A 26,997-nucleotide genomic window follows, 5' to 3' on the forward strand; every position below is an offset into this window, starting at 1 on the left:
GACTCCCAGTTGGTCTCCTCACCTCCATGTTGTCCCCTCCAAAATTCCCCATCCAATGTCTAGGTATAGTAGTGATAAGATGACTCAGGAGAGCAGATCCTGAGAGGTGAGGAGAAGACCCAGTAGGTTAGACCAGTAGAAAGAGCCAGAGAGGTAGAACAAGGAGAGAGATGTGCCCATGTTATAAACTGCTGTGAACAACTTATCTCCAAACTTAGCAACTTAAAACAAATTTGTCATCTCACACTGTTCCTGAGGGCCAGGAATCTGGAAATGCCTTAGCTGGGTGGTTTTGGCTCAGAGTCTCTAGTGAGGTTGCAGTCAAACTGTCAATTGTTTATTTTCCTAACCTTCAGTTTGGCTCATAAAACTGAAAAACAGAAGAAGACCGCAGGTTGTATTAGCGTCAGGCTCTGCTGGATCCCAGCACTCATAATGTGTCTTCACAAGGCTGTCTCTCTCCTTTTCTTGGCCCTGGTTTCCTCTGGTTCATTTCAGGCAGGTCACCCTTCACCTCCATCCACTCGCAACCATGAAGGGAAGGTGGCCGCTGCAGTGCTAAGCTGCCCCTTGACAGACTGGCCACTGCCGCAGAAAGACTGCCTTTTTTCCAATGGAGCTAACCATACTCCCCAGGATTCATCTAAGTTGGTTCCCACTTGGCTAAGCATGACCAATCCAGAATGAATCATTGTGACTCTGAGAGCCATGAGGTAGTTATCAGAGAGGGAGTTACTCAAGGAAAAGTGGCAGTACTGTCACCAGAGGAAGGTGTGGATGCTAGGCAGGTAGGCAAAAACCTGGGTGACCCCTGTGTCTCTTATGTACATGGAGGAGCTTAATTGACACCCACTTCTTCTCGCTAGGTTTCGATCGCATCGAAAACTTGGAAGAGTACACGGGGCTGCGTTGCCTCTGGCTGGAGTGCAATGGAATACAGAAAATCGAGAACCTGGAGGCCCAAACCGAATTACGTTGCCTCTTCTTGCAAGTGAACTTGCTTCATAAAATTGAGAACCTAGAACCTCTGCAGAAATTGGATGCTCTTAACCTCAGCAACAATTACATCAAGACCATTGAAAACCTCTGTGAGAATTACCATAAGGGGACTTTCTAAATGTCATTATGTCCCCTGCTTTCCCCTGGGGGAGGTTCTAAAATTTTATATTATGGGCAAGAAACATTTAGATGCCTTTCTTTGTTGTTTACTTCTGCTGACCTCATCTTCTAGCCTGTCTGCCAGTCCTGAACACGCTCCAGATAGCCCACAATCACTTAGAGACCGTGGAAGACATTCAGCATCTAAAGGATTGTTTAAAACTTTGCGTCCTTGACCTTTCTCACAATAAGCTGAATGACCCAGAGATCCTGAGCATTCTGGAGAGCATGCCCGATTTGGTAAAACACGTACAAAATTTGCATTTTTTATGTTCTTTAAATACCAAATCTCTTCTCTCTTCTTCCTTCCTCCCAATCTCCCTCCCTCCTTCCCTCCCTCCTTTTTTCCTGCCTCCTTTACTTCTTTCATACTCTTTTCCTCTTTGCATTTTTAGCTAGAAATCTTAAATACTAGATGCCATATCATTTCACTCTCAAATATTTCAGTGTATATCTCTGATAGATAAGGACATTTTTTTAGCATAATTGAAATACTACAATTATATCTAAAATGTTATAATAACTACATTTAATATGCAGACCATGTTCAGTTTTCTCCATTTATCTCAAAAATGCATTTTGACCATTGAGATGTTCAAACCAGACCCACGCATCATATTTGGATGACTTGTCTCTGAAACCTCTTGGTCTCTCATCATTCCCCTTCCCTGTTCCTCCCAACACCACCCCATTAATCTATCAAGGAGACTGGGTCCTTTCTCTGGCAGTGTGCCACATTCTGGATTTGGTTGATTGCATCCTCATGGTGCCATTTAATATGTTCTGCTGTATCCAGTGTTTATTTTTTATTTTTTGTTTGCCTTTCCATTTATTTTATTTTGTAGGAGGGAAGGGAGTGGGGAGTAGGTTGCATAATAGATGATACATGAGAATGATCAAGCACAATCCAAAAGCATCAGAGATATCTTTTACAAAGGAAAAAAATATATATGCACATGTTTACAGAAATATTGTTGGAAAAGAAATGCGTGTCAGGAATTCCCCTCAGCATTCTCTGTCTTATTTCTTGGTGCACAGTTGCTCCAAGCTCCAGCGCTGGGGCAGCACCCAAAAGCTGCCAGGGACACACAGGGAGGACTGACCCATGGGGCTTCATGGTGAAGGCTGGAGGGGCAGCCCCACCCCCAGACAGCAGTGCTAGCAGAACCCATCGCCTCTCCTACCAAGCTTACCCCCTCTCCATGGACACCGAGGCATGCAGCAGCCACATCTGAGTCTCCATCAACCCGGCCCCCAACATTTCTTATAACATGATAATAGAGCCAGAGGCTTGATCAGATCCAGGTTCAATACTTAACTTTGGGGTGTGATGTAACATTTGGTGGCCTCTCTTTTTGTGACTGTAAGATTGATTGTTGGGCTCAGGTGTTGTCAGCCTGATCCAGCCACGGTAAATTCCCCCATTGATCTTGTTTTAGCAGCCAGTGAGGACCGTTGCCTAGATGCATTATTTCATTAGGGGTCACAAGATGATCATTTTCTAATTCTCTTATTCCTTCTGCATTTGTTAGCTGGAACACTTCTACAAAAAAAACTTACCCACATAACTTGTGGTTCCCTAATGTATAGTTCATATAGAAAGGCTGGGATAAATATCTGGTGTTTTTTTTTTTTTATTTATCAATTTTTAAAAAAATGAATCAAGATCCTAGTAATGATTAAAGGTGACAATGAAGCATTTTTCAATATCATTATGAACTCATGAATTTATATACATATATATATATATATAATATGATTTATCCCTTGCTGTTATTTTAATTTTGGATGTTCAAGTAGTCCCATCTTCTGGCTTGTGACAGCCCCTCTGGGTAGGATCCGTGGGATCACCCCGCAGTGGCCTTTGTTGGCTTCCTTGCTTTTTAGGGTGTGTGTGTTGCCATTTGTACTAGTACTACAATTTTTTAAATAGCACACAGAACTCTTGAGTTCACTGTTTACTGCTTAGAGCATGCAAAGTGAGGAAAAGTGAGCCAGTTAAAAGAAAAATAGTCAGGCATAATATGCAGAGCAGACTGTCGAGGACTAGTTTACAATTGCCAGCACATAGTGATAATATAAAGCTGTATTATATAATAATACTTTTTTTTCTCTCTCTCACTTGGCTGCCATAACAAATTACCACAGGCTGGGGGGCTTAAACAACAGAAATTTATATTCTCATAATTCTAGAGGTTAGAAGTCTGAGATTAAGGTGTTAGCAGGGTTGGTTTCATTCTGAGGCCGCTGTCTTTGGCTTGCAGATGGCCAACTCCTCCCTGTGTCTTCACATGGCCCTTCCTCTGTGTGTGTTAATCTCTTTTTATAAGGACACCAGTCATAGCGGATTAGAGCCCACCACTGTGACCTCATTAACCTTAATTACCTCTTTAAAGGCCAGGTCTCTAAATACAGTCACATTCTGAAGTGCTGGAGGTTAAGACTTCATCATGTGAATTTTGGAGGGGCACAGTTCAGCCCACAGCAAAAGCATCCTGCCTTACAGTCTGTTTTATGATTGTTAAATTCTCCACACCCCACGTACCTCTTTGGTGCCTACACCTGGAGCATACTGCTCCCGCCGCCTGGGTCCCCACAGCAGAGGTTACTTGAAAATATGACAAGAATGGTAAAGGCAGTACAAGAAAAAAGTTAGGGGAAGGCTAAACTAACTAGTTCACAATATAATTTTTTTTCTCCAACAATAGAAATCGCTTTAGATATGAAAAATATTTCATCGGTTTAACAGATTTTAAATGGTTCACCCACGTGTCTCCTTAACTGTTCGCAGGAGAAGAGGTGGCAGTATTATAAGATGGGGGGATGGCATGCTGTCACTGCTGTACCTTTTTCTCTTTTCTGGTCCCAATGTGATATCTAGGAGATCTGTAGGCCTGGCAGGAATGGCCCCCACCTTAGAGAAGCGGGCACTTTTCATCCTTTTCCCACAGTCACTGTTACTTATCTATCTAGCTGCTGTGTACATTTTCGTAAAATGGGTCCTGGCTGGGAAAGAGAGAAAACAATTAGACTGAGATTAATTTCAGTAGAAGAGATAGGGTGAGCAAAACTAATGTAATCACTGCCCTTGGAAAAGGCCTCAGGAAATGTTTTCCAGTATTATTCTGGAAGGGCAATCAGACTGACTGATCTGAAGTTCAAGAAAAGAAAGGGCTCCTCAGTTATCGGGACGATGTCATGGCACAAAAACAATGACGTCCTTCTGGCTTCACTACCAAAGTCATCAGGATGTGATGTTGTCTCTTTATTTATTCTTAGAGCACAGCACATATAAAATATTTAAATCACGTTCATTTTTTAGTAATTAATTTGGTTCTGTCTGTCTGCTTACAGCGTGTCCTGAATTTGATAGGAAACCCAGTTATTAAGCATATCCCTAACTATCGAAGGACAGTCACTGTTCGACTAAAACACTTAACATTCCTGGATGACAGACCAGTTTTTCCAAAGGACAGGTAAGGAAGAGAAAAGCCTTTTGCTTACATTTTAATATGTAATAATCGAGTATGGTTATTAATCAGTTAAAATTTTTTAATTTTTGAGCATTTTACACATCATTAAATATATATATATATATTTTAGAAATAGGTTTATGGCTACATAATTATAATAGGAGATCCTCTATTTTTGAGTACTGATTCATCGATTTTTTGTATAATCCTTCGATTAATATCTTTGTATTTGGTCTCTGACCTCATTGCTGATTGTTTCCTTAGGATGAAATGTAATAAGTTGTGTTATAGGACGAAAGAACGTGGTTTGAGCCCTTCTAAAGGTGCTTATAAATATTTTTAAATTATTTTCTAGAAAGTTTCTAACTATAACTTCACCAGACATTGCTATGTAAAAGAAATGTTTGCCAGGTGAATTGATAAGTGAAGATGGTATCCTTTTTTAAATTTGCATTTTTGGATAACTGATGAGATTGGTCTCAATAACCATCTTTGCTGGATATTTATGTTTCTTTCTCTATGAGGTATTCCATTCACAACTTCCTCCCAGTTTTCTATTTTCTGAGAGGGCCTTTTCTTGATTCATAAGAGCTCTTGTATTAAGAATTTTGGACCCAGGACCACCATGTATATTGTCACTTTCCTTTTACCTGTGTTTTTAAATTGAGGTCACTATTCATTCTAACTTAGACTAAAACCTCAGTAACATGGAGATCTTGAAGGGAAGTGCAATCTGAACTTTGAATGATACAACATTTAAAAAGAAATGTAGCTGGTAATATGTTTTTGAACTCACAAGTTCAAGTCAAACTGACAAATATTTCAGACAGAAGTGAGAACCTCTATTCCAATTAGGTGAGAAAACAAGAAGACCTGCTTCTGGGAAGTTGGGCAGAGATGCATCCAGCACCTGGTTTCCAGGGCACCCAGCCCTGGGGGTGCTGGGGGACAGTGAGCCATGCCTGCGTGCTCAGCTTAGCTCTGCAACTGCGAGCTGTGTCCCCTTGGCTGGGCTCACTAACCTCCTGAGCCTCACGTTCCTCATCTGGAGAGAGGGGTAGGGTCTTCCTGAGTACCTGTGACGTTGAGCGGTAAAGGGTTCGTAGGAGGAGTGAACCAATGGGAGCGGCTGTTGCCGAGGATTCTGATCCCGCCCCAGGGCAGCGCTGGCCCGCAGGAAAAGTGTAAACAGAGACATGAGGCTGACCTTTCTCAGTGAGAAAGAACATTCATAACTCATTGATACAAAGACAACACAATTTAAAAATAGGCAAAGCTTAAAAGAATGAGATGACAAGCCACAGACTGGAAGAAAATATATTCAAGAAAGATAACTGAATAATGGCTTATATACAAAAAAATACAAAGAACTATCTACAACCCCTAGAACCTCTTCACTTATCAATTCACCTGGCAAACATTTCTTTTACATGGCAATGTACAGTATAGCATGACTCCAAGAGTCAGGTTCACCTGGGCTTAAATCCTAACTCCAGCGCTCACTAGCTGGTCCGCATTGGGCACTTGCTGTTATTTCTGTCTGGGTTGAGCTTCACAGGTGTTAGCAAGTTTCTGCTCACCTGTCATCTTATTAAGATCTTCATGACCCAGCACCCTGTGCAAGTATTGCCTTTTCTACCTGGTGTCTCTTCAGCCTGATTTCTTTTCTTAGGACAAGATAGCCTCTGATATGTTTGTTTCCTTGTTTAGGGTCTGTCTTTCCCCATAAAAAGGGCAGCTCTAACAGAGAGAGCAATGTCATTTCCTGTTACCTGCTGTATCTACAACCCCTAGAACAGTTCACCCATTTAAAGTGTACAATTCAATGGTTTTTAGTATAGTCACAGAGTGTGCAACTATCGGCACAATCAATTCTAGAATATTTTCATCACCCCAAAAAGGAACCCTTATCCATTAACAGATTCTCCCCATACTCCCCTTCCTAGCCCCTAGCAATCACAAATCTGCTTTCTAACTCTGTGGATTTGCCTATTCTGGACATTTCATACAGTGTGTGGCTTCTTTCACTTAGCATGATGTTCTTAAGGTTCATCCACATTGTAACAGGTGTCAGTAATTCATTCCAAAATAATGTTGCAAAATAACATTCTATTTAGATATACATTTTATTTATCCATCAGTTGATGGACATGTGGGTGATTTCCACTTTTTGGCTCTTGTGAATAGTGCTGCTATGAATATTCATGTGCAGGTTTTTGTGTAGATGTTTGTTTTCCACTCATTTGGGTAAATACTTAGGATTGCTGGATTATATGTTAAGACTATGTTTAGATTTCTAATTGCCAAACTGCCTTCCAGTGTGGATGCACTGTCTTGCATTCCCACCAGCAAAGAATGAGGAGAGCTCATTCCTCACCAGTGTTTGATGCTGACAGTGTTTTGGATTTTAGCCATTCTGATAGATTTGTTGTGATATCTCATTTTAATTTGTATTTCCCTACTGTCATTTGATGTTGAACATCTTTTTATATGCTTATTTATCTTCTGTATCTCTTTTGCTGAGTTATCCAGGTCTTTTGGCCACTTTATTGTTTTTTGGGTTTTTTTTAAAAATTTTAATAGTTCTTTGTAATTTTTGTATACAAGCCATTATTCAGTTATCTTTCTTGAATATATTTTCTTCCAGTCTGTGGCTTGTCATCTCGTTCTTTTAAGCTTTGCCTATTTTTAAATTGTGTTGTTTTTATATCAATGAGTTATGAATGTTCTTTGTATATTCTAGATACAAGTCTCTTGTCAGGTAAATGACTTGCAAATATTTCTTCTATTCTGTGTTGTCTTTTACTGTATTTATGGTATTCTTTGCATTACTAGCATTTTTGATGTTGGCAAAGTCCATTTTCTCAATTTTTCCTTTTGTCACTTGTACTTTTGGCATTATATCTAGAAGGCTTTGCAAACCATATGACTTTAAAGATTAAAATGTACATGTGTTAACTTCTGCCCTTGCAGTCACATGTGCTATGCACCTCAGGTTCGATTTGGAGGGAAAAGAACACTTTTGGTCAGATAGTATATGTTTTGAATTTACCTTTGACCTGTGAACATCAAACCTCCCGGATTTCTGTTTCTTTACTTATTTTTCTGAACAGAGCTTGTGCAGAGGCCTGGGCTCAGGGAGGGTATGCAGCAGAGAAAGAGGAGAGACAGCGGTGGGAGAGCAGAGAACAGAAGAAGATCACAGACAGCATCGAGGCCTTGGCAATGATCAGGCAGCGGGCTGCAGAGAGAAAGCAGCAGAAAGAAGGCCAAGAGAAAGGTACATGTCCTAGCCCGAGACGGCCCCCAGAGCTCTGTTTAGATTAGAAATCCCTGCTGTCAAACTCACAGTCTTTCATCTCTGGGATTTGGCGGAGTTTTTGGACCATTTACTCATATATCTATGGATCCATCTGTACTTGCTAGGAGCAGTGAGTAGTTTCAAACCACTTTTAGTTATTAAAACACAATTTGTTAAAATAGCCTCAGTTTTCCGAAATAAATGGTATATTAGTTTTCTGGGACTGCCATAGCACATTACCACAAATTTAGGGGCCTAAATGACCCAAATTTATAATCTTACCACAGTTCTGGAGATTAGAAGTTTAACATGAGTCTCACTGAGCTGAAATCAAGGTGTCGGCAGGGCTGAGTTTTTTCCAGATGTTCCAGGGGAGATTCCGTTTCCTTGTCTTTAAGGAAGACAGCTGCTAGACGCTGCCCGTATCCGTTGGCTCATGGCCCCTTCCTCCACTTTCAAAGCCAGCGGCAGAGCATCTTCACATCTTTCTCTAGCTCTAACCTCCCACCTCCCTCTTTTAAAGACCCCTGTGATGACATTGGGACCACCAGGATAATCCAGGATAATCTCCCCATTTCAAGATCCTTAATCTTAATTATATCTACAAAGTCCCTTTTGCCATGCGAGGTCACGAATTCACAGGCTCTGATTTTAAGATGTGGGCATCTTTGTGGGCCCATTATTCTGTCTACCACAAATGAATATTGTGACCTCATATCAAAACAATATGGTATTTGTACTAATTTTATAGATACCACATTTAGTTCCATTAATAGCAATAAAATCAGCCAGCATGTACTGGGGGCTCAGTCAGTGCCCTTTTTACCTTGTATGAATCAAAGGGTTGTGGTAATCTTGAATTTTAATTGTTATTAAAGTTTTTCATTACTATTATTGCCCCTTTAAATCTTCCATTTTCTGCACACAGATCTTACTGACCATTTAGCGGGGTAGGGGGCTTGACATTCACAAATAAATAGGTTTCTGCATGTAAACCTCGGGCAAAGGTACATGCACTTATACATATGTGGAATGAGCAAACAGACGCTGTCGCAGATCCCCATAGAGGGAGAAGATACAGTTTCACGTCCAAGGAGCCCACGGTTCCCCTGGGGGGGCCGAAGAGGAGTACCGGATACCTGGATTTAGAATTAACTTGCAAATTAGGAACTCATACAAGGTTGACTGGGTTGGGTGAGATCATATCAAGAAGGGCCTTGGAAACCAGTTTTGATATGGCAGGTGACAGGTCATAGGCTATGAAGTAGGTGGCTGTCATGGAAGTGACATTCGTCACATGAGTTTGGGGGCAAGGTGGTCCTACACTTGGGGAGCCAGGCAGGAAGCTGCAGCCCCAGGGTTGGAGAGAAACCTGTGCAAATCACCATGGCAAGATCAGGGCAGGCCTGGGAAATGTTCTTGGCTCCGCAGACCCTCTGGGCTACTCTAGTATCTCAGACTCTCTTTCCTGCCTTCCCCAACCTCATCCCCCACCCCCCGTGCCCATTTCAAGACTCTATCCACAGGCATAAATGAACCCCTCCCTTCCCCACACACTCTACTGCCCCGCATCCAGGACTCAGAGCCCCCTGCTCATGCCTGATGCCCCTGGCCAGCATTTGGTAGAGGCTTCTAGTGAGGGAGTGTGTCCCGTGTCTGTCTCAGTTCAACCCCGACAAGAGCCTGTGGGATCCTGGGGACAGTGCTCAGGGCACCTTAACAAGTAAGAATTTTCTTCCTCATTCGATACCCAATAGAAGAGCCAGAGGTTCCATGTGTGTTTTTAAATTACATTTATTGTTTTTCACTTAATTACAAAATGTGAACACACAGGAAACATAGAAAAGCATAGGTAACAACATAATTGCAGCAAAAGCCACTCACTATTTCATGTATTTCCTGGCTTTTCCTTATGTATGCAATGTATATTTTTATAGAAAAATGGCATACTTATATTGCTTCTGCCTACTCTTTTGAATTAGCATAGTATATTTTCCATAAAATAGACGTTCTCTTACAGCATGTTTTCACCCAACTATCAAAGTTTTCAAATTTTCAGGAAAGCTTAAAACATAGTAAAATGAAAAGCTGTTGTGTCTACGTTAAATACTTAACATGCACACACACTTTCCTGTTCTGCCGAACCATTGGAAAGTAAAGGCAGGCATCGTTACCCAAACGCCTCTCATGCGTCTCCTAAGAACCTCCTACATTGTTTTCTTAATGGCTGTGTGTGTTCTGTTCGATGGATGTGCTGAGCAATCTCTCTCGTGGACATTTAGCTCCATTTTTTAAGCACCCATACATAAGGGTTTGATGAACAGCCCTGCGGGCGGTTCTTTACTGGTTCCTGATGGTTCCCCGAGCTCACTCGTCGCGTGTCATGGAGAAATGTGCAGGTACTTGGCCTCCCAGGACATTTCCCAGTTCACCTTGGACTTCTCTTGTTCAGGGGAGGTGCCAGTGCCAGACAAGAAAGAGAACAATGGGGATGTTGGTGTGGAAGGGAAGGAAGAGCCTCGTGAGGATGGAGAAAGGCAGCAGAAAATGCAGCTGTTTGTCAAGGAAAGCTTCCAGGCCAAGGACGAGCTCTTCCCAGAAGATTCAGGTCTCTTGGAAGATTTGCCTGTGGAAGTCAACGCAGAGATTGAGGAGCAGGAGCCAGGAGGGGTGCCCCCAGCTGAGGCCCCCGAGGCGGCAGCCCCGGGAGCTGCCTGGGAAGGTAATGCAATCTGGAAGGCAGAGATGCCGCTCAGACCTGCACTCCTGCAGCCTCTGGGCCCCAGGGCGGGTTTCCACCTCTGGACGCTGTTTCTATAAGGTATGCAAGTTATCTCATTACCTAGAGCAGTCAGTCCTGCCCATAGAAATATTATGGAGTCATGACTACATTTTCTAGTAGTCTCATTAAACAAAGTAAAAAGAAGCAGGTGAAACACTAACAGTATATTTTATTTAACGCAATTATTTAAAATGCAATGATTTAAATCAATATAAAATTATTAATGAGCTATTTTACTTTTGGAGGGCAATAAATCTTTAAATCCAGATTGTATTTGATACCTCAGCACATTGCAATTCAGATACAAACTTTTCAACAGTCAAAGTGAAATGCAGTCCTACTAAAAGAAGCTGTTGTTTCGTACTGCTTCAGCCTTTAAATTTAATTAATTAAAAATAAAAACAAATAAAATTAAAAATTCAGTTCCTCAGGGGTCCTGGCCACATTTCAAGTGCTCAGTAGCCATATGTGGGTCTGGCTACAATGGCGGATAATGCAGATCTAGGAAAAGGAATCCCGGGCAGTTTCCAGCTAAGGTCCTTAGAGTCCCGCTGACTAACAGATAAACCCAAGCCTTGCCCGGGACACTGCTCTGTTGCTGTGATATTGGTGAGGATGAGCCAGACCCGGAACTTGCCCAGTCCATAGGGATTTGGGAGACAGAGATGATGCTCTCTCCCGGCCTGAGCAGCATTCAAGGTCTGTTTGGGGAGTTTAGCTGGTCTGGCCCAGAATAGAAGTTCTCGTAGAGCAAAGGTTCCCACTGTCTGGGAGAGACCTGGAACTGCTGATTTAGATGGTGTCATACATATATTCCTGCATAACCACTCCCCATCCTGTAATTTTTCACTTTGAAATTGTACCTAGCCTAGCAGTAAAGTTTTCTATGACTGAAACCGGCCTTTGCTTCACCAAACAGACAAAAGGCACATTTAAAAAGGAGTAGGTTAACTGCAGCATCTGTGGCTGGGAGATTGAGATAAAATCCAGCTCTATGTTTATCCAACATGTGTGGGCACTCAGTGAAGGCCACAGCTTCACAGGTTATCTTGTTTAGCCTTTTCAACAATCTTACGAGCCAGGTGCTACCATCATTATCCCATTTTATGGAGATGGAAACAGGCTCAGAGAGGTGAAGTAACTTGTTCCAAGTTGTGGAGCAAGTCAGTGGTAGGGCTGCATTGTGGCCCTGGGCTCATCCAAATCAACAACCACAGAAGCCCTCTGCCTACTTCCTTTTTTCATCCTAAACTGGTGTCCCAATGTGGCTCTTTGAGTCAAACTGGGCATGGTCATTACACAGGGTGGACACATTGGACCTATGTGTAATGAGAAAGGCTGGGCCATTCATCTCTAATAAGTAAAGCCATGAGACAGAAGAGAAAGCAGAGAACGGAACCCAAAGATATAACTTTGGGAAGCTTGAAAAGTGGGGGCCCAGAGGGGCGAAGAGGAACACCATCCTGATTCCATATTTATTCCCCAGTTAACCTTGAAGCTGTTTAACAAGTCTTATTGACACTTGTGCAATAAGAGGGGTGTGTGTCTCGAGAGACAGGCAATCCAGCAGGGCGGTGGGTTCAGCCTTTCCAGACAGGGCTATGAAATGACTCCACGCCTTCAACATTCTCACATCTCTCAGTCTCCTTGCCCATCAATCACGCCTTTTCCAAGGTTCTGCATTGATTCCTGACTGGCACTTCCATCTCAGTGGAGTCACCCCCATGTTCCAGAAGGGGAAGCTCTCTTCTTTTCCCCACCCTAATCTTTCCTTCTTAGTCTGGGGATTCTCCTGGCTCATAGCAGAGGGGCTGGCCTTTCAGACTAGGGGGAATTTTGTCCTTCCTCTGCTCTTGGAATCCACCATGACCTTGGCCTTGTCAATCTGACCACTGTGTATAAAACCAACTCCAAGGTTAATAACTCTTCATTGTTGTTCCTTAGAACTGATGCCCCGGATTGTGGCCACTGAGGGTATATCAGGTACAGGACTTGAGGAAAATGAAGATTTGGAAACCATTACGCTGGAGACAGAAGAGAAGTTCTTCATCGCTGTATGTACATAGTTCCATGTGGGGATCTGCGTTACACCTGGTAAAACCCTCACCCCATAAGTGTGGTTCTTGGACCAGCAGGCTTGGTATCCCCTGGGAGCTGGTTAGAATACAGAATCCCAGGCCCCACACAGACCTACTAATCCAAATCTGCATTTTAATTAGATCTCCCCTCCCCCAGCCCTCGTGGTTCATACATATGCACAGTTATGATTGGGAAGTGCCGGCCCAAATGATTCCCTTCAAACTATGTCTATAAAACTCTTGACTTGTTTTTCCCCAAAGAAGTTACACTGCTAAGCAATTATGTCCAGATAGCCTTATACATAATGGTTGGGAAAGCTGTATTTTATTATCAGGGCCTCTAATTCTTTGTGGACAGCTGCTCTGCAAATGGCTGATGCCATCTGCCTGGCTTGTCACTGCTCTGACTTCCTGATATAACTGTCCAGTGTCTGGTCCCCTGGGGCCAGTTCAGGGAAGGGCTGTCTGACCTTAGGATTAATCACAGCCTCTTAAACCCTCTCCTTCCTTAAACTCTTCCCTTTTTGTTAAGTCTTAAATGCTTTGGCCCACGGAATGAGCACTATGAGAATTCACACATTCTGTCATACCCCCCAGCGACTGGAGTTTGATGGAGCAAGGAGTGGAGAGGCCTTTCTTGTACCTTTAGCCTCACTTCCATCTCAGTGGAGTCACCCCCAGGTTCCAGAAGGGCAAGCTCTGCTCCCCCTGCTGACCCAGAAGGACGGCCCTGCTTCTCTGCCCAGGAGTGAGCTCCTTCACTTTAAACCTGTGGGCACAACTTTGCCCCCCGCCCACTTCCTTAATAAATTTCTAATGGGCATGCCACCCTGAACGTGCCCAATCCCGTCTGATCTCAGAAGCTAAGCAGGGTTGGGCCTGGTTAGTACTTGGATGGGTGACCACCTAGGAAGACCAGGTGCTGTAGGTGTAAAAAAAATAAATAAATAAGGGATTGTAAACCGACAGGGTCCTTGCAATCTGTGAGGTTGACCAAGGGTTCCCTCACCTAAAATAAAATAAATTTCTAAACTGTGTTTCATTTCTAACTTCACAATTTCATGTGGCTCAATAAGGTTTAAACTGGGCATGGTCAATTTTCAGAGTGTGTTTCTAGTTTCCTGGGCCTGTGTACTAAGAAACAAAACTGGGCAATTCATCTCTAACATTTGAGAATCGACTACATACAGGACAACTAATAGCTAATACTTATTGTTCTTATTCTTTACCTAGCACTGTTCTAAATAAGTCTTATCGTGATTGACTTAACCTTCCAGTAACTCCAAGAGGTAGATGCTATTCTTATCTCCACTTTACAGACAAGGAAATTGAGAGGTTAAGCAACTTGGCCAAGGCTACACAGCTAGGCACAGTGGAACTAGAATACTTACCTAAGCAGTCTGGCTCTAGAGTTCATGCATCTAACACTGTGCTGCCTGCCTCCAAGCTAGCCCAGTTGCTAGAGATAAAGATACAAAACAAACAAAACAAAAAACACAACACAAAACATAAAAGCCCTCCTAGTTTTGAGGAAGTCCATAATATACTTACCTCATACCAAAGAGTCCTGCGACCAGTTAGTACACAGAAGGTGCATTTGGTTTGGGCCCCATTATGTCTCCCCACATAACCTGGCTATACGTATGTCTAATGACAAAGTCAAGTGGAGAAAGATGTGGAAATTCTTCAGACATGTTACAGCTTGCAAATCTCATTCACCGATCAGATCCAGATACTTGGCAATGAGTGTGTGTTCGGTGAGCGTGCACAGGGCTGTCTGAATGGTTTGGGTCACTTCTCATCACCCCTCCACACTTCGCTCATGTAAAACTCAGGCTTCCTTGACTGTGTGGTCGCATGTGTCTCGCCTCTCCAGTGAGGAATGTGAATACCTCCTGGTGACATGGGCTCATTTGCTCTTTCAGGACCTACCTGACTTGGAAGATGTTGATACAGGCGAATCTTTGGAAGACCAGGACGAGGTTATAACACAGGTTTTTCCCACAATCAGCATAATTCCACTTTCACTTCCAGTCTCATTTACAAAGTGTACCTTCTTAATTCGAAAGTAAAGCGCTCTTGGTGCTTAAAGCATCGCACACGCCTTGTACTTTCACCTTCAAAAAGAAATGCAGCTGTTGGCTGTTGCTCACTTCTTTAAGGTTTTATGATTAACTACTTGGGTTTTCTTGAACATATTTTATCACTGGTTTTTAATAACTATGTACTGACATCATCACCTGACATTTTTCTGCCCTTCTGATGTATTTATGTTCATCTTGTGAATGTCTATTCTATAGCAACACATAGAGAGGGAAGAAGAAGTGGAGGAGGAGAGTGTAGGAGGCCAGATGGGGAGTTTTACTGATTCTGCTTGACCTACCTCCCTGCAGCATTACTGAGAGTCCGTGTGTGCCAGACCCAGGCCCTGAAAGAGGGGGAACCATAAGATAGTCTGTGCAGGAGCCCATCGTTGAGGAAGGGAACAGACACGGGACGAAAGCCTCCGTGGGGCCTGACCTCCAAGGGGGTGGAGTCCAGGTGGCCAGGTTAGGCCTATGTCAGCCACGGCTCAGAGATGAGCCTATCCAGGGTCTCAGGAGGATGGTGTCGTAGCCAGAATATAGTGAGCAGGGGAGTGGGTGCGGGGTGGAGACCCAACAGAGGGTGGGAAAGCAGTGTACACATGGCTGTAGACTTTGGGACTCAGAAACAGTTGCTACGGGTCTTCACCCTGAGGGCCAACTTTCCAAAGGCAGAGTGATTTCCTCCCTTGGGTCTTTCCTGCATGTGGCAACAGAATATTTTGTGCTAGATAAAAGTGGAATTAGCATTGTGCATTTTATAGTGACTATTGTATAAAGGGAAATATTCAAATACATCTTTTTTTATTTTTAACAGACAATGTGCTTTCCAAAGATTACAACCATCTCGAGCTTAAGTGATGACAGTGACCCCGAACTGGACTACACCTCACTTCCAGTGCTGGAAAACACATCCACAGACACCCTCTCAAATATATTCGCAATCTCTAAGGACACGTCCAGGAAGGCTGAGACACCCTTTACACACATATTTAAAGAAGCAGCAAAGAGGGACTTGGAAACCCACAGTAGTGCCACCAAGTCCCCACGCCCTCTGATTCAGGAGCTCAATGACGATGAGACTTCAGGCTCTCCACCGACGCCCCCAACCTGCAAAAGGGATGCCGTACCACCCCCTTCCAGTGAAGATGGGGACAATGATCTACTTCCAGCTTCTTCTCCAGGTTAATGCCACCTTACTCGCAAGAGCATGGGGTGGAAATGAATTGTTGACCATTGAAACCCAAAGTTGGGTAGCCAACTGGGCCTTTGCCCCAAGAATCCCATCGGAGAGGGTCACTCATGACTGACCAGAGAGATAGCCATGATCATGTTCTTAAGTTTACACCTCACTGAAGCTGCCACTTGCCAGATGCTGGCCTGAGCTGATCCATTCCAGGGCAGGTGGCATCTCTGGGCTACTTAGGGCCATGCAAATCTCACCAGTCTTGTTCAGCAGGTGTAGATGGGGCTAGGGAGACTGCATTTCCACCCCTTCCTCACCATTCTGATCCTTGGCCTTTCCAGACCAAGGCTCCTGAGGGAGGGAGGGGACTGGTGACACATCTTGGAACACGGGACAAAACGAGGGCGACAATAAGCCTGACGGTATGGTCCCTCCACAGTGAAGGTCCAGCATCAGAATGAATGACACGCAAGACAGCGCCAGCAGGGAGGGGAGGTTCACCAGGCGGGGACAGTGTCCAGAGCAGCTGGCTGAGTGGAATAAATGAAGCTACAAACTGACTTATCAGACCGGCCTAGTGCTGGGGGCCCAAGCACGTGACCAGGAAGATGCATTTGTAGGGGAAGCTGGCTAGTGCTTCCCAATAACAAGCAAACTGGCAGGTATTTGTTCATCGGTTGCCTTGGGGACCTGAATCAGGATGTCTGTTGAAAAGGCCTTTCCTGCCCATCTCCGACGGTCCTTGGTAGCCAGGTTTCTCTCCCACTAGTTAGCATGGTTGACTAAGGCCTGCATACGGGAAAGTGAGGGGTGACCACACTTCCCAAGAATACCAAGTCACCTTCTTTTCTAACTCTTTAGGGAACAGCACTGAAAAGGATGGAGTGAGGTCTGAGACAGAGCCTTCAGAGCCTGAGGCAGGAGACCGGGAGGACATTGAATTTGGCTTGGACTGAACCAAGGTGGCCCCTCTGCCCTTGGACTAGTAGGAAGCTGGTGCTGGGTACAGGTCACCCCCTGGGTTGGGCTCCCCTTCCTTCCTGCAGTTCCCGAGAGTGCTCTGGGGCCTTGGCTGCGACGTGTGCCCGTCACCTGATTCATCTCCCCTACACCACCAGCCTCTGCAAGTGTGGGGCAGTACTGTGTTCCTTATTCTAAGGCGTAACCCATTCCCCTGGTTACCTGTGGGGCAAATTGTATAACCATAATGCCTCATTTGAACATTATAAGCATTTTAGTATCCATGTGAGACGTGTTACTGGATTATTTAATATCTGCACAAGTCATATATGATCCATTTCATCAGGTACTCTGAAATAAGACCATTCCTCTTATGTGTGGATTGAAATCTATATCGGATCCTGTTGTCCTATGAAGTTTCAAGTGGTTGTTTGCCTCTCAGGAGAGCAGAACCTCCCAGCAGAGCTACAGAACTCTGAGGAAGTGAACTGTATGCTTTAGACATAAGAAGCTACTTAAGTAGATGCTTTCTAGTCTAAGAAACTTTAATCATTCAAAACCACGCTCAGGTGACAAGTTTATGCAATCCCCAAGTGAGGTTCCAAATCATCTGCCTCAAGAAAACATCAGATCATGGCAGAAATTGCTTCACACTCACAAACTAGCCCACAGCAGCTGCTGATGCCCACTGAGCACCACTAGGCACCGGCCGCTTCTCAGTGTCTTGTTTCCCTGTCACTGACCAGTGAGCTGGCAGTTACCCAACATCACCAGGGGACACGGCTCACATGAGGTGGAGCCCGTGGCCTGATGGGAGCTCTGCTTCAAGCACAGCACTGCCCCATGAAGGGCATCAGGACAGGACCCCTTAGACCCCATCCACGTGCCTTTGGAAGTATCTTCAGGCAACAGCAGAAATTACCATTCTGTTGTTCCTATTCCGACCTGGCTCCGAATCACTTTTGGATGTCTCCCAGTCACAGGGGCCTCCAGGAAGTAGACAGGTCTGCATGCTGGGACTGTTCCCTCTTTATTCCCTAAGTTCCAGTCACAGAAAATATGGCTATTCCAAGACCAAGGGTTCTCCAAAGGTGGAGGGGCAGCTTTCCTGGGTCTTCAGAAGCCCATGCGGGGCTTCTTCCGGTGTGGCTGAGAGCCACAGAGGGCAGGCACCAGCTGCCTAGAGGGGGTGGCCCGGACGCTGGAGGTCTGGGAAGAAGGCACAGTGGCACTTCCCGGGGTGCCCCTTTGGAGTGATAGCTTGGCTGTGCAGTCCCGGAGGGCCTGCTGCTTGGAGGGGGTGGTCTGAATGCTTGAGGTCTGGGATAGGGGAGCGGAGGCACTTTCTGGGAAGTCCCCATGAAGCGGTAGCTTGGCCATATAGTCGCGGAGGGTCTGTTGCCGCTCTGAAGGGACGCCTCGGGCCCACGGCTCCTGGGTCAACTCCTGGGAGGGTGGGGTCACCGGGGGCTGAGGCCTGGACACAGGGGACGTCCGGTCTGGGCTGTGATGGGGGCTGGGGGCATCTGAGAGGTCCAGGCGGCCGCTGAGCGAGGAGAAGGTACTGGATAGCTGTGTCCGGCGCTTGTGCCGCTTGGGCTGTTTCCCCAGCCCTGAGCCTCTGCCCTGCCTCTGCTCCCACCAGGCAGCCGCTGGGCCTTCCCAGGCTGCCTCCAGCCGTTCACTGAGCTCGTCCTCAGGCCCCGGCTCAGGGGCAGGGGGCGGCTCTGTGGTGGGAAGCGAGCCCAGGTCGCTCTGCTGCAGCAGCCGCCCTTTGGCCATGGCCATCCGGAGACCCTCTGGCACCTTCCCCTCAACCTTCTGCTGTTCCTTGAAGCCCAGCAGACGGCGGAAGGAAAAGGTGGGCACGGCCCACACGGGGGGAGCCAGGGGCTCCTCCAGCAGGGCCTTCAGCCACCTGCGGCAGCAAGCAGTGGCCTGGGGGCTCCAGGAAGCCTTGGGGGCGTGGGCGTCGGGCCCAGGGTCACCAGAGTCTTCCCGGAGGTGGAGGCGCTGGTAGAAGATGTCTCCGGCAGCTGAGAGTTGGAAGAGCGACAGGACTGGTGTGGAGGCAGAGGGCGGGACGGCAGTAGCTAGACCTGGAGACAGCAATGACGGTGACCCCAAGGCTTCGTGGGTCACAGCCCCCCAACCTCGCTCTACCCCAGCGTACCTATGGTTGGTGCCTGCAGACGCTCCTGCAGACGCTGCTGACTCTTGGGCTCCAGCAGGGGGAATGCGGAGAGGGAGCTGCTCCTGGAAGGGAGAGACTGGGGAGGCCCCGCGAGCCGGGGTGTGGAGGTCCCCTCCCCTGGAGGAAGGATAGATAGCTGAGGCGCTGTCCAGGCCCCAGCCCTGTCCCTCTCTCCACGCACCCCCGGCCTTGCCCGGACCCTCACCCGTGATGTGCAGCAGCTGCAGCTGGCCGCCCTGGCCTCCCAGGAGCAGTGGCCTTGGGCAGCCGGGGCGCAGTGGAGGGAGCAGCCGGGCCAGCAGGGGCGCAGAAGGGAGGCCATGGTCCCATTTCAGCATGGGCACCAAGGGGAGGCGCTCATCTACCAGGTAGAGTGAGAACTGGGGGACAGAAGAAACAAGGCCAAGGTGTGGGAGACATATCTGATAAATCTCTCTGGGTGGCCCCATGTGGCTCTCGGGATAAGTGCAAACCCCCAAGTGGTCACTCATTCCGTGACCGGCCCTGAGCACCTCTCCACCTTCATCTGCCGGGCCCCACACACGTATTTTCCATGTGGGTGGCACCATCTCATCCCAAAGGCCACAACTGGGAAAAGGGCTCTTGGAAGAGGCAAAGAGGTGTCTCGTCACAAAAAGCCCACCTGGCTTTCACCCAACATTCCTCTGACTCACCGGACCCTGGAGCCTATGCTTAAGATACATCTACTAACACCCTGGGGTCCTGGGGGGCGAGGTGGGGACCCTCAGACCTCCTCCCCTTTCCTGAGCACAGATAATTGTCCAGCTTTGCAAAGACTGCTCCCTGCCTCATGCCTTTCCTCCTCACCTGGTCCATCCCCAGTGGCACCTCAAAGCCCTGCTCAGATGTCGCCATCCCTCTGTGAGGCCATTTCAGCGACGGACTCATCAGGGTTTGTGATTCTTATTTTGCCTGCAGTTGTCCCAGGACCCTCTAGTAACCAGCTGTGACAGTGCATGAGGGACAGGAGGGAGAATGTGTCACTCACCTGGGTACAGATGAGATGGAGCGTGGGCTGCAGAAACTCGGGGCCACACTCTCCCAGGTACTGGGTTAGCAGGACACGTTCCCCTTTCTGACACGCTGCTTCCGCCCCACCACGAAAAAGCAGCAAGCCACAGCCTGGTGGGCCCTGGGGGAGAAAGCTGGGTTGACCCTCCCACAGTCCAAGGTCTAGGGCACCAGCCCCAACAGTCTGTTGGAGTCACTGGCCCTGCTGCTTTCCATACCCTGGGGGAGGTCCCCTTGCAAGCTCCCACCCTGGGTTGCTGGGCCAGTGACGGTCCCCCACCTTACCTGAGTGTCAATCATTTTCACTCCGGTGCGGTCACCCACAGTCAGCACCCGAGGGTGGGCGGTGAAGTCTGCCCAACGCCAGGGAGAGGGGTCCCGGAACACAAGGGTCTCAGGATCCTTGTAGATTTGCCGAAGCCTTTGGGAGACAGGCCAGCTAAGAGCGGGGGTTGGTGGTTGGGGAGCATATAGTGTGAGGAGACATTTATGGGGATGGAGGGATTTTTGGGAAAGGAGCATTACCCATCCTGGGCAGTCCACAGACAGACGGCTCCCGAACGGCTGCAGACAGCCAGCTCCCCAGGCAGGTGAGGGCTGCAGGGCACAGGTGTGATTAGCGTTGGGCCACCCCCTTCTCCCATGCCTGTCTCCCTGCCGGCCAGCCTGTTCAGTCCCTCACCTGAGGCTGATCCCCGTGGCCCCCTTCTCGACCTGCAGCACTTGGAGAGGGGCTGGTATCCCCTGCTTACTGACCTTCCACAGGGCGCAGTGGTAGTCAGAGCGGACAGCTAGCAGAGCTGAGGAGGGGATGGAAAGAGTCAGGGTCAGGGAGCAGGTCAGTCAGCAAGGGAAGGAGTTGTCTAGGGGCCTTACATTCTCCCTGTACGGTGTGGGTCACCACCTGCCGGACAGGACCCCGGAGCTGGATGTGGCCAGGATCCCCAAGAATCCGAGGGTTACCACCTGGGATCAGACGGACCTCTTGGAAGTCTGCACTTCTCGTTAAGTACTTGAGCTCTGGTCACTGCAAGCAGCCCTGCCCTCCCCCCAGAGGGTGCCAAGAGCACCTCCTCCACCAGAGGGAATCAGCTGGGATCCTGTGCAGCAATAAAGGATACACAGCCTGTCCAAGGCACCTCCTGAAGGGTAGACCAGCTGCCCAACCTGGGGCGTCCTTCCGGGAAGCCAGGCCAGTGCGCCTCCGGTAAAAGCATCGTCCAGGAGCAGCTGCTCCCACCGCATCGCCAGCTCCTCATGCAGCAGCTCTCCCAGGAGGTTTGCCACTGACTTGCCTAGGATTGGGCCCCCGAGGATGGAGAACCGGCGCTGTCGGTGACTGAGGTAAGCCCAGGGACACCTGGGGACAAGAGGATGGCAGGAGGGTCAGGCTATGGCAGTGATGGGGAGGAAAATTGGGTACCATCCCTCGAAAGGCCAGGTGCAGTAATAGACACCCTTTTAATCTGTCTAGAATTTCTTCCTTTGAAACCACCCTGCCCTATTCCCATATCCCAGGGGGAGTCACATGACCCACCCCTGGCCATAGAGATTGGCTCACAGATGGGCACCACACCCAAGCCAAGCCAGTGATACCCTTTCTACAACTTCTGTTGATGCCTCAGGAAAAGACACCAGCTCTTTCCTTGGAATCATAAGCCATCTTGCTGCACTTGGAAACCATCTAGGAATTAAGCCAGGCAGAGGCAAGATGAGAAAATAAAAAGACAGCTCGATTTCAAACATGTGAAAACCTGGACACAGCCATGCCTGCAGCTCATGAATTTAAGTTCCCCTTTTCCCTTAGGCTAGTGGAGTTGGGAATTCTGTGTAAATATGGCTCATCATTGTATAGGGTAGAAAGCAATATGATGAAAACCTGGACCCATGTCCCAGTTCCTTCCACATCCCCACCACCAGCTAGGCCTACCCGCCCCATCCTTTCTCACTAGCCACTTGCCCCCAGGGCTGGTGTCCGCCAAGGTCCTCGAGCAGCCTCTTCACACTGACCACTGTCTTCTTCTTAGAGCGGCCCTGCGTGGAAAGGCCTCGTCAAGCTCGCACACCTTAGGGCTCACCTCGACATAAAGTAGGAGGCCCTCTCCTGGCCGGCCAGGGTTACTCACCCGTGCTCCCTCCAGTTTGAAATTCTCCAGCATCAGATTCCCCAGGGGTGCATAGGCTATGTCTCCGTGGTCCCAGAGGAACCGGCTAAGCTGCAGGAGGAGAGAAGGCTAGGTCACTAAGCATAGCCCCAGACACAAAGCACTGTTCATTCCCTCGTGGGGCCACTCACCTGTTCAGTAACATCCAGCACAGCTCGCGGCTGCCTCCGGAACTTAGGACCTCCCCGGAAAAGCAGGTCCTGGGCAGTCAGGCCAGGGTCCCAGGGATCTGAGGGAAAATGAAGTTGGGGAAGGGGTCTGTCCCAGGGACTGGGAAGGGTCCAGAAGTGGAGCCACATGTCCCAAGTGACTAGGACCCTCGGAGTAGAGAGCATTAGTAGGAAAAGGAAAGGTTTCGAGTGCAGGGATGGGGAGGTTGGGTGAAAGAAGAGATGGGGCAGCAGCTTGGTAGGGGACCCTGAGGAACAAGACCCTTACCAGGCCCAGGTGGCAGCAAGGGAAGGGGCCCAGGTGTGTCCGGCTCCCAGAACAGTCCCTTGGCTAAGTGTGGCACCCTGTTCTGTGGAAAGACGACCACAATGACAACACAACAGTAAGTGTGCTCCCAGGACAGGCACTGTCACCAGCACTTATCTTATATTAACTCATTCAATCCTCATAAGAGCCTGCCAAATTGGTACAATGGTCATCATCAGTCACTACTGATGAAGAAGTGGAGGCACAGGGAGGCTGTCAGCTTGCCTGAGGTGAGAGCCAGGAGAGAGAAGGACTGGTTTTGAACCCAGGCGGCCTGACTCCAGTCTGTGCTTTTGACCTCTGGGCACACTGGCTCTCAGAGGAGCCCCCTGCACCATTACTGGCTGACCCGAATTCCACCTGATCCTCATTTCCACTCAGGACACCTTGTGGTCACTTATTGAGGGCACCCACAGGCCACTCCCCACTGCAGGGCGGTTCAGCTCAAACACGCAGGGGACTTGGAAGAGCCAGCATGCCAGGCTCCTGGAGGGGGTCGATTTGACTTAAGCCTTTTCTTGTCAAGGAAGCACCACTGCTCCCCTCCCCAGCCCCCCACTTGTCTCTGTCTGGTGCAATTCTTAGCCAGCTGGTCTCCAGTTAGCAGCCAGATGGTTTAGGCCGCCAGGGAAAGAACTGGTGTCCTTCCTGTCCCAGGAGGTCTCTCCTCCCGCCTCATCCCACTGTACCGTTTCAGCATACTTTTGGTTTCACTCAAAGCTGTTACCATACTTCAGTCTATTCAATGTCTATTCTCACTCAACCCAACTCTAAGTACCACGGGGCAGGGATCGTATAGTCACGCTGGACACCCAGAGCCTCATGAGGTATCTGGCAATTGTAGGGGCTGTTCAATGAGTATTTGTTGAACAAACAGAGGAAGGAAAGGCTAGGGGAAAGGGAGGTAAGAATGAGGGAGCCAACAGCTCCCACTGAGTGAACCCTCTGTGGCTGGCAGGCTGCCCCATGGACACCAAAGGGGAGGATACTGGCTCAGCCTGTGTCTTGGCCGACACACCACCCCATACTCCTGCCAACTGGTATGAATGCTAGAAAATGGGGGCCGAGTGAAGGCGCCCACCCCGGAGCCACCAGGGCTCTCCCCACCATCCCTACCTCGGCGTTCTGGGGTAGGGACTCTGGCAGCGTCAGTGCATCTCTCCAGCTGCACATGAAGGACATGTCAGGGACGTCACTCAGACCAAGTGGGCCGGTCATAAACAACGTGGGGCGGAGGGAGCTGGGGAAGTCCATCCTGGAAAGCAAGAACCACACGTCACGCTGGCCGTCCCAAAGGCCTGAGTCTAACCAACAGTCTCCGGGGTTCCGGGGAGAGTAAAATGTGCCCTCAGAGGAGTATACTTTCTTTGGAGAAGCAGATCATCAAGAATAAATGCGTATGTAGCCTACTGCCAAATATAAAACCAACAACCACCCATGAGGGAAGAGATGGCAATAGGCCGAGGGTTTTAGCAATGGTAACCAGGGAAAACCTTGTTGTGGTGTTTGGCAGAGCCTGAACCTAATGAGGGAGAGAACCACATAGACACCTGGGAAGAAGGTTCCTAGCAGAATAAATAGCAAGTGCAAAAATCCTGGGACAGGAAGTGTTTGAGCAATAACGAGGAGGCCATAGAATGAATGAGGAGGAAGACTGGTAGGGGGTGAAGTCAGATAGGTGGCAAGGGGTCAGCTTCTATCATAGCTCGTAGGTATTACAATTACATATTTGTAGACAACGTGCTCTTCACTCTAGGCTACACTCCCAAGACTAACTCAAGTTCCCCAAAGCTAGGGACTGAGTCTAATTAGTCCGTCTTACCACTGTCAAGGACAGTACCTTCCAGAAAATGCACTATGTGTTGAATAAAAATAAATTTAGTGAAAAAGCTTTGCTAAACAGAAAGTGCTCTAAAAGTAGCCACAAAATACCTCTTTTTTTTTTTATTAACAGCAAAAACAATAGCAGTGCTCATTTATTGAGTGTAAACATCTACCAGACATGGTAATACACGATTTACTCTTCTATTCTCCTTATTTTGGAGTTTAGGACACTGAGACTCAGGAAAGAGGCAACTGCCCAAGATCAAAAGCTTAACTCCCCATTCAATTCAAATCCAAGTTCTACACTGCTACTCTCCTGTGCATCTAAAAGCAAATACTAGCATTAGGGTATTAGTAAGCACAAATCTTTTCCCTTGGAACTGCTGCTACATTTTATTCATTTATTCTGTAAGTTCAGTGTATCCACCATGTATCCTCGGCCATGCGAAATGCACATCACACAGTAAGTGCCAGTAAATAACTTGTCAAATGAATGCATATGTTTCTCTAGCACGTCAGCTTCATTCTATTTGTAGCTTATATATAGCCTTATCTCTTCCACTAGCCTGCAAGCTCTCCAAGAACAGGGACTGTGTCTGACTTATTCCCAAGTTAGTGGTGTCTGGCTGCTGCTGTTATTCTCTTTTCCATGACCAGAGAGGGCAGTGGCAGGAATCAAGGAGGTGCTCAGTGAGTCCTTGTGAAAAACACTGGCTTCCATAGGACTGCCTGTACCTATTGCAGTTAAGGCGCACCCAAGCCTTCCAGAGGTGGCTGTATTCCCGATAAATCAGACATACACACAAAAGTCTCCAGCTCATCTCTTGTGCCTGGGATCCAATCACACAGAGCCCCTCTAGGTTCTTCTTCACCATGCTTCTTTTCACCACAGGGCTTCGACACACATTCTCTCTGCTTAGAATGATTGCCAGTGCCCTTTCTACCCACCTACAATATCCTGCCCATCCTTCAGATTTCGAGTCAGGAAGCCTCTCCCAGTTCCCCAACCCAATCCTCCCACAACACCTTGCACGCTTCCTCCAGAACACGCACTGCAATTTGTAGTTACATATTTAAATATGAAGCTTTTTGATTCAAAACTGCTCTAATAGTCTTCACGAGGAAGGGACTTTATTTATGCCCAGAGCTTTGGTATTTACTACATGGTAACAATCAGTACAAGTAACCTTAAGGAATGAATGAACAAGAGGAGAAAGGAGAGCCTCAAACTCAGGGATTCTAAAGGCATTGGTGGAGCCCACGACCTCAGAAACACCCACAGACAAAGCAATCTCTACTTCCCAATCTCACTGGAGGTTCTCAAGGCCCCTTCAAATTTCCAAGGCTGCATTACTACTATGGTGGCACATGATAGAAAGTGAGACTATAGCAGGGGATGGATGAGGAAATCCGGACGGTTCCTCCCCTCACATACTTCCTCCCTATCCACCTCTTCCCATTCCATCGCCAGGCCCCAGAAATTCAACAGTACAGGACTCTCATCTAGCGCTGTGTACCAGACAGCTGCTGCCGCTCTTTACATCTGTAGGATCCTCGCCACTCCACGAGCTAGAGATTAATAACCCAATCTGCAGATGTTGGATGACCTGTCCCAAAGGCCCGTGGACCTGCTCAGAGGGCAGACCCGAGCTCTCCTCCCAGCCCCGGGATCACCTTCTCCCTGCCGCCCGGCCCAGCACGAGTACTTACGTGACCCGGGCCTCGCCGTGCTCATTTAGGAAATGGACCTCCGCGTAATGTTCATCTGACCTTCGTGACACGAGGGACCCCAAAGCGGCACCCTACCTCAGCAACCTTCCATGATCAGCCCCACAGCATCAGCAATTAAAGGTCTTCCGGACCGGAACGGAAGTGCTCTTTCGAGGCAGGAAATCCCGCCTCCCAGTCTGGCCTCAGGGGTGACCTAGAGCGCCACCTCCCGGGCGGAGGGGGAATGGGAGCGGAGGCGGTGCCGAGTACCGCAGAAATAAAATCTCAAATCCGTTGTAGAGAGTTCGAACCCCACCTATGCTTAACTAACTTTTCTATTTCAGAGAGTTCTCTTGAGTATTAAATTAACTCACTCCACAAACACTGAGCACTTACTGTGAACTGGGCACTGTATTAGTCAGTAGGAATCCTAATGATTGTCTTAATAGCCTATTAAACAGACTTGACAAAATAGGGTACAGGCATGCCTGGGAATGCATAAGGCTTTCCCAGGGGTTAGGCAAGTATACCTCCTTTAGGCATTGGTTCTCAAGTTCTGGAAGGCATCAACAT

At 47.7% G+C, this 26,997-nt stretch overlaps 2 protein-coding genes and 1 pseudogene across 4 annotated transcripts in view; 2 read left to right on the forward strand and 1 right to left on the reverse strand.

Annotated features, from left to right (window-relative positions):
* Nucleotides 1-17,311, forward strand: part of DNAAF1 (dynein axonemal assembly factor 1) — a 21,140-nt gene extending 3,829 nt beyond the window's left edge. Inside the window, exons 4-12 of one of the 2 annotated variants that reach the window (XM_036231524.1) lie at nucleotides 867-1,088; nucleotides 1,232-1,398; nucleotides 4,513-4,634; nucleotides 7,745-7,911; nucleotides 10,385-10,654; nucleotides 12,659-12,768; nucleotides 14,718-14,786; nucleotides 15,694-16,060; nucleotides 16,924-17,311. In XM_036231524.1, coding sequence (XP_036087417.1) covers nucleotides 867-1,088; nucleotides 1,232-1,398; nucleotides 4,513-4,634; nucleotides 7,745-7,911; nucleotides 10,385-10,654; nucleotides 12,659-12,768; nucleotides 14,718-14,786; nucleotides 15,694-16,060; nucleotides 16,924-17,018 — 1,589 coding nt within the window. In that variant the 3' untranslated portion in view covers nucleotides 17,019-17,311. The remainder of the gene's footprint in view (nucleotides 1-866; nucleotides 1,089-1,231; nucleotides 1,399-4,512; nucleotides 4,635-7,744; nucleotides 7,912-10,384; nucleotides 10,655-12,658; nucleotides 12,769-14,717; nucleotides 14,787-15,693; nucleotides 16,061-16,923) is intronic. The other variant, XM_016165965.2, reaches the window with a different exon arrangement.
* LOC118611586 lies at nucleotides 13,605-13,723 on the forward strand (annotated as a pseudogene).
* Nucleotides 17,312-17,546: 235 nt separating the features above from the next.
* TAF1C (TATA-box binding protein associated factor, RNA polymerase I subunit C) lies at nucleotides 17,547-26,570 on the reverse strand. 2 transcript variants are annotated; one of them, XM_016165962.2, is made up of 15 exons: nucleotides 26,425-26,570; nucleotides 24,007-24,145; nucleotides 22,852-22,933; nucleotides 22,545-22,642; nucleotides 22,375-22,464; nucleotides 22,209-22,282; nucleotides 21,370-21,608; nucleotides 21,125-21,241; nucleotides 20,931-21,048; nucleotides 20,774-20,845; nucleotides 20,534-20,669; nucleotides 20,226-20,369; nucleotides 19,422-19,596; nucleotides 19,196-19,333; nucleotides 17,547-19,121 (listed from the first exon to the last, which is right to left on the reverse strand). In XM_016165962.2, the coding sequence occupies exons 2-15, from the start codon at nucleotides 24,142-24,144 to the stop codon at nucleotides 18,139-18,141; spliced, it is 2,604 nt and encodes an 867-aa protein (XP_016021448.2). In that variant the 5' UTR covers nucleotide 24,145; nucleotides 26,425-26,570; the 3' UTR covers nucleotides 17,547-18,138. The 2 variants fall into 2 exon arrangements, with proteins under 2 accessions (XP_016021448.2, XP_016021450.2); XM_016165964.2 differs by lacking the exons at nucleotides 22,852-22,933; nucleotides 26,425-26,570 and having other exon boundaries at nucleotides 24,007-24,116.
* Nucleotides 26,571-26,997: the final 427 nt, after the last annotated feature.

The sequence above is a fragment of the Rousettus aegyptiacus genome, unplaced genomic scaffold (genome assembly GCF_014176215.1).
Source record: "Rousettus aegyptiacus isolate mRouAeg1 unplaced genomic scaffold, mRouAeg1.p scaffold_m13_p_14, whole genome shotgun sequence".
In the NCBI taxonomy this organism is placed as follows: Eukaryota; Metazoa; Chordata; class Mammalia; order Chiroptera; family Pteropodidae; genus Rousettus; species Rousettus aegyptiacus.

Bases quoted from the DNA above. Each gene is read 5' to 3' on its own strand.
- TAF1C (XM_016165962.2), bottom strand. From the start codon at position 24,144: ATGGACTTCCCCAGCTCCCTCCGCCCCACGTTGTTTATGACCGGCCCA. The intron at 20,370-20,533 runs GTAAGGTGGGGG...TTTCTCCCCCAG, and splicing joins TGAAAATGATTGACACTCAG to GGCCCACCAGGCTGTGGCTT. The intron at 19,334-19,421 runs GTGAGGGTCCGG...TCCTTCCTCCAG, and splicing joins GCAGCTGCTGCACATCACGG to GGGAGGGGACCTCCACACCC.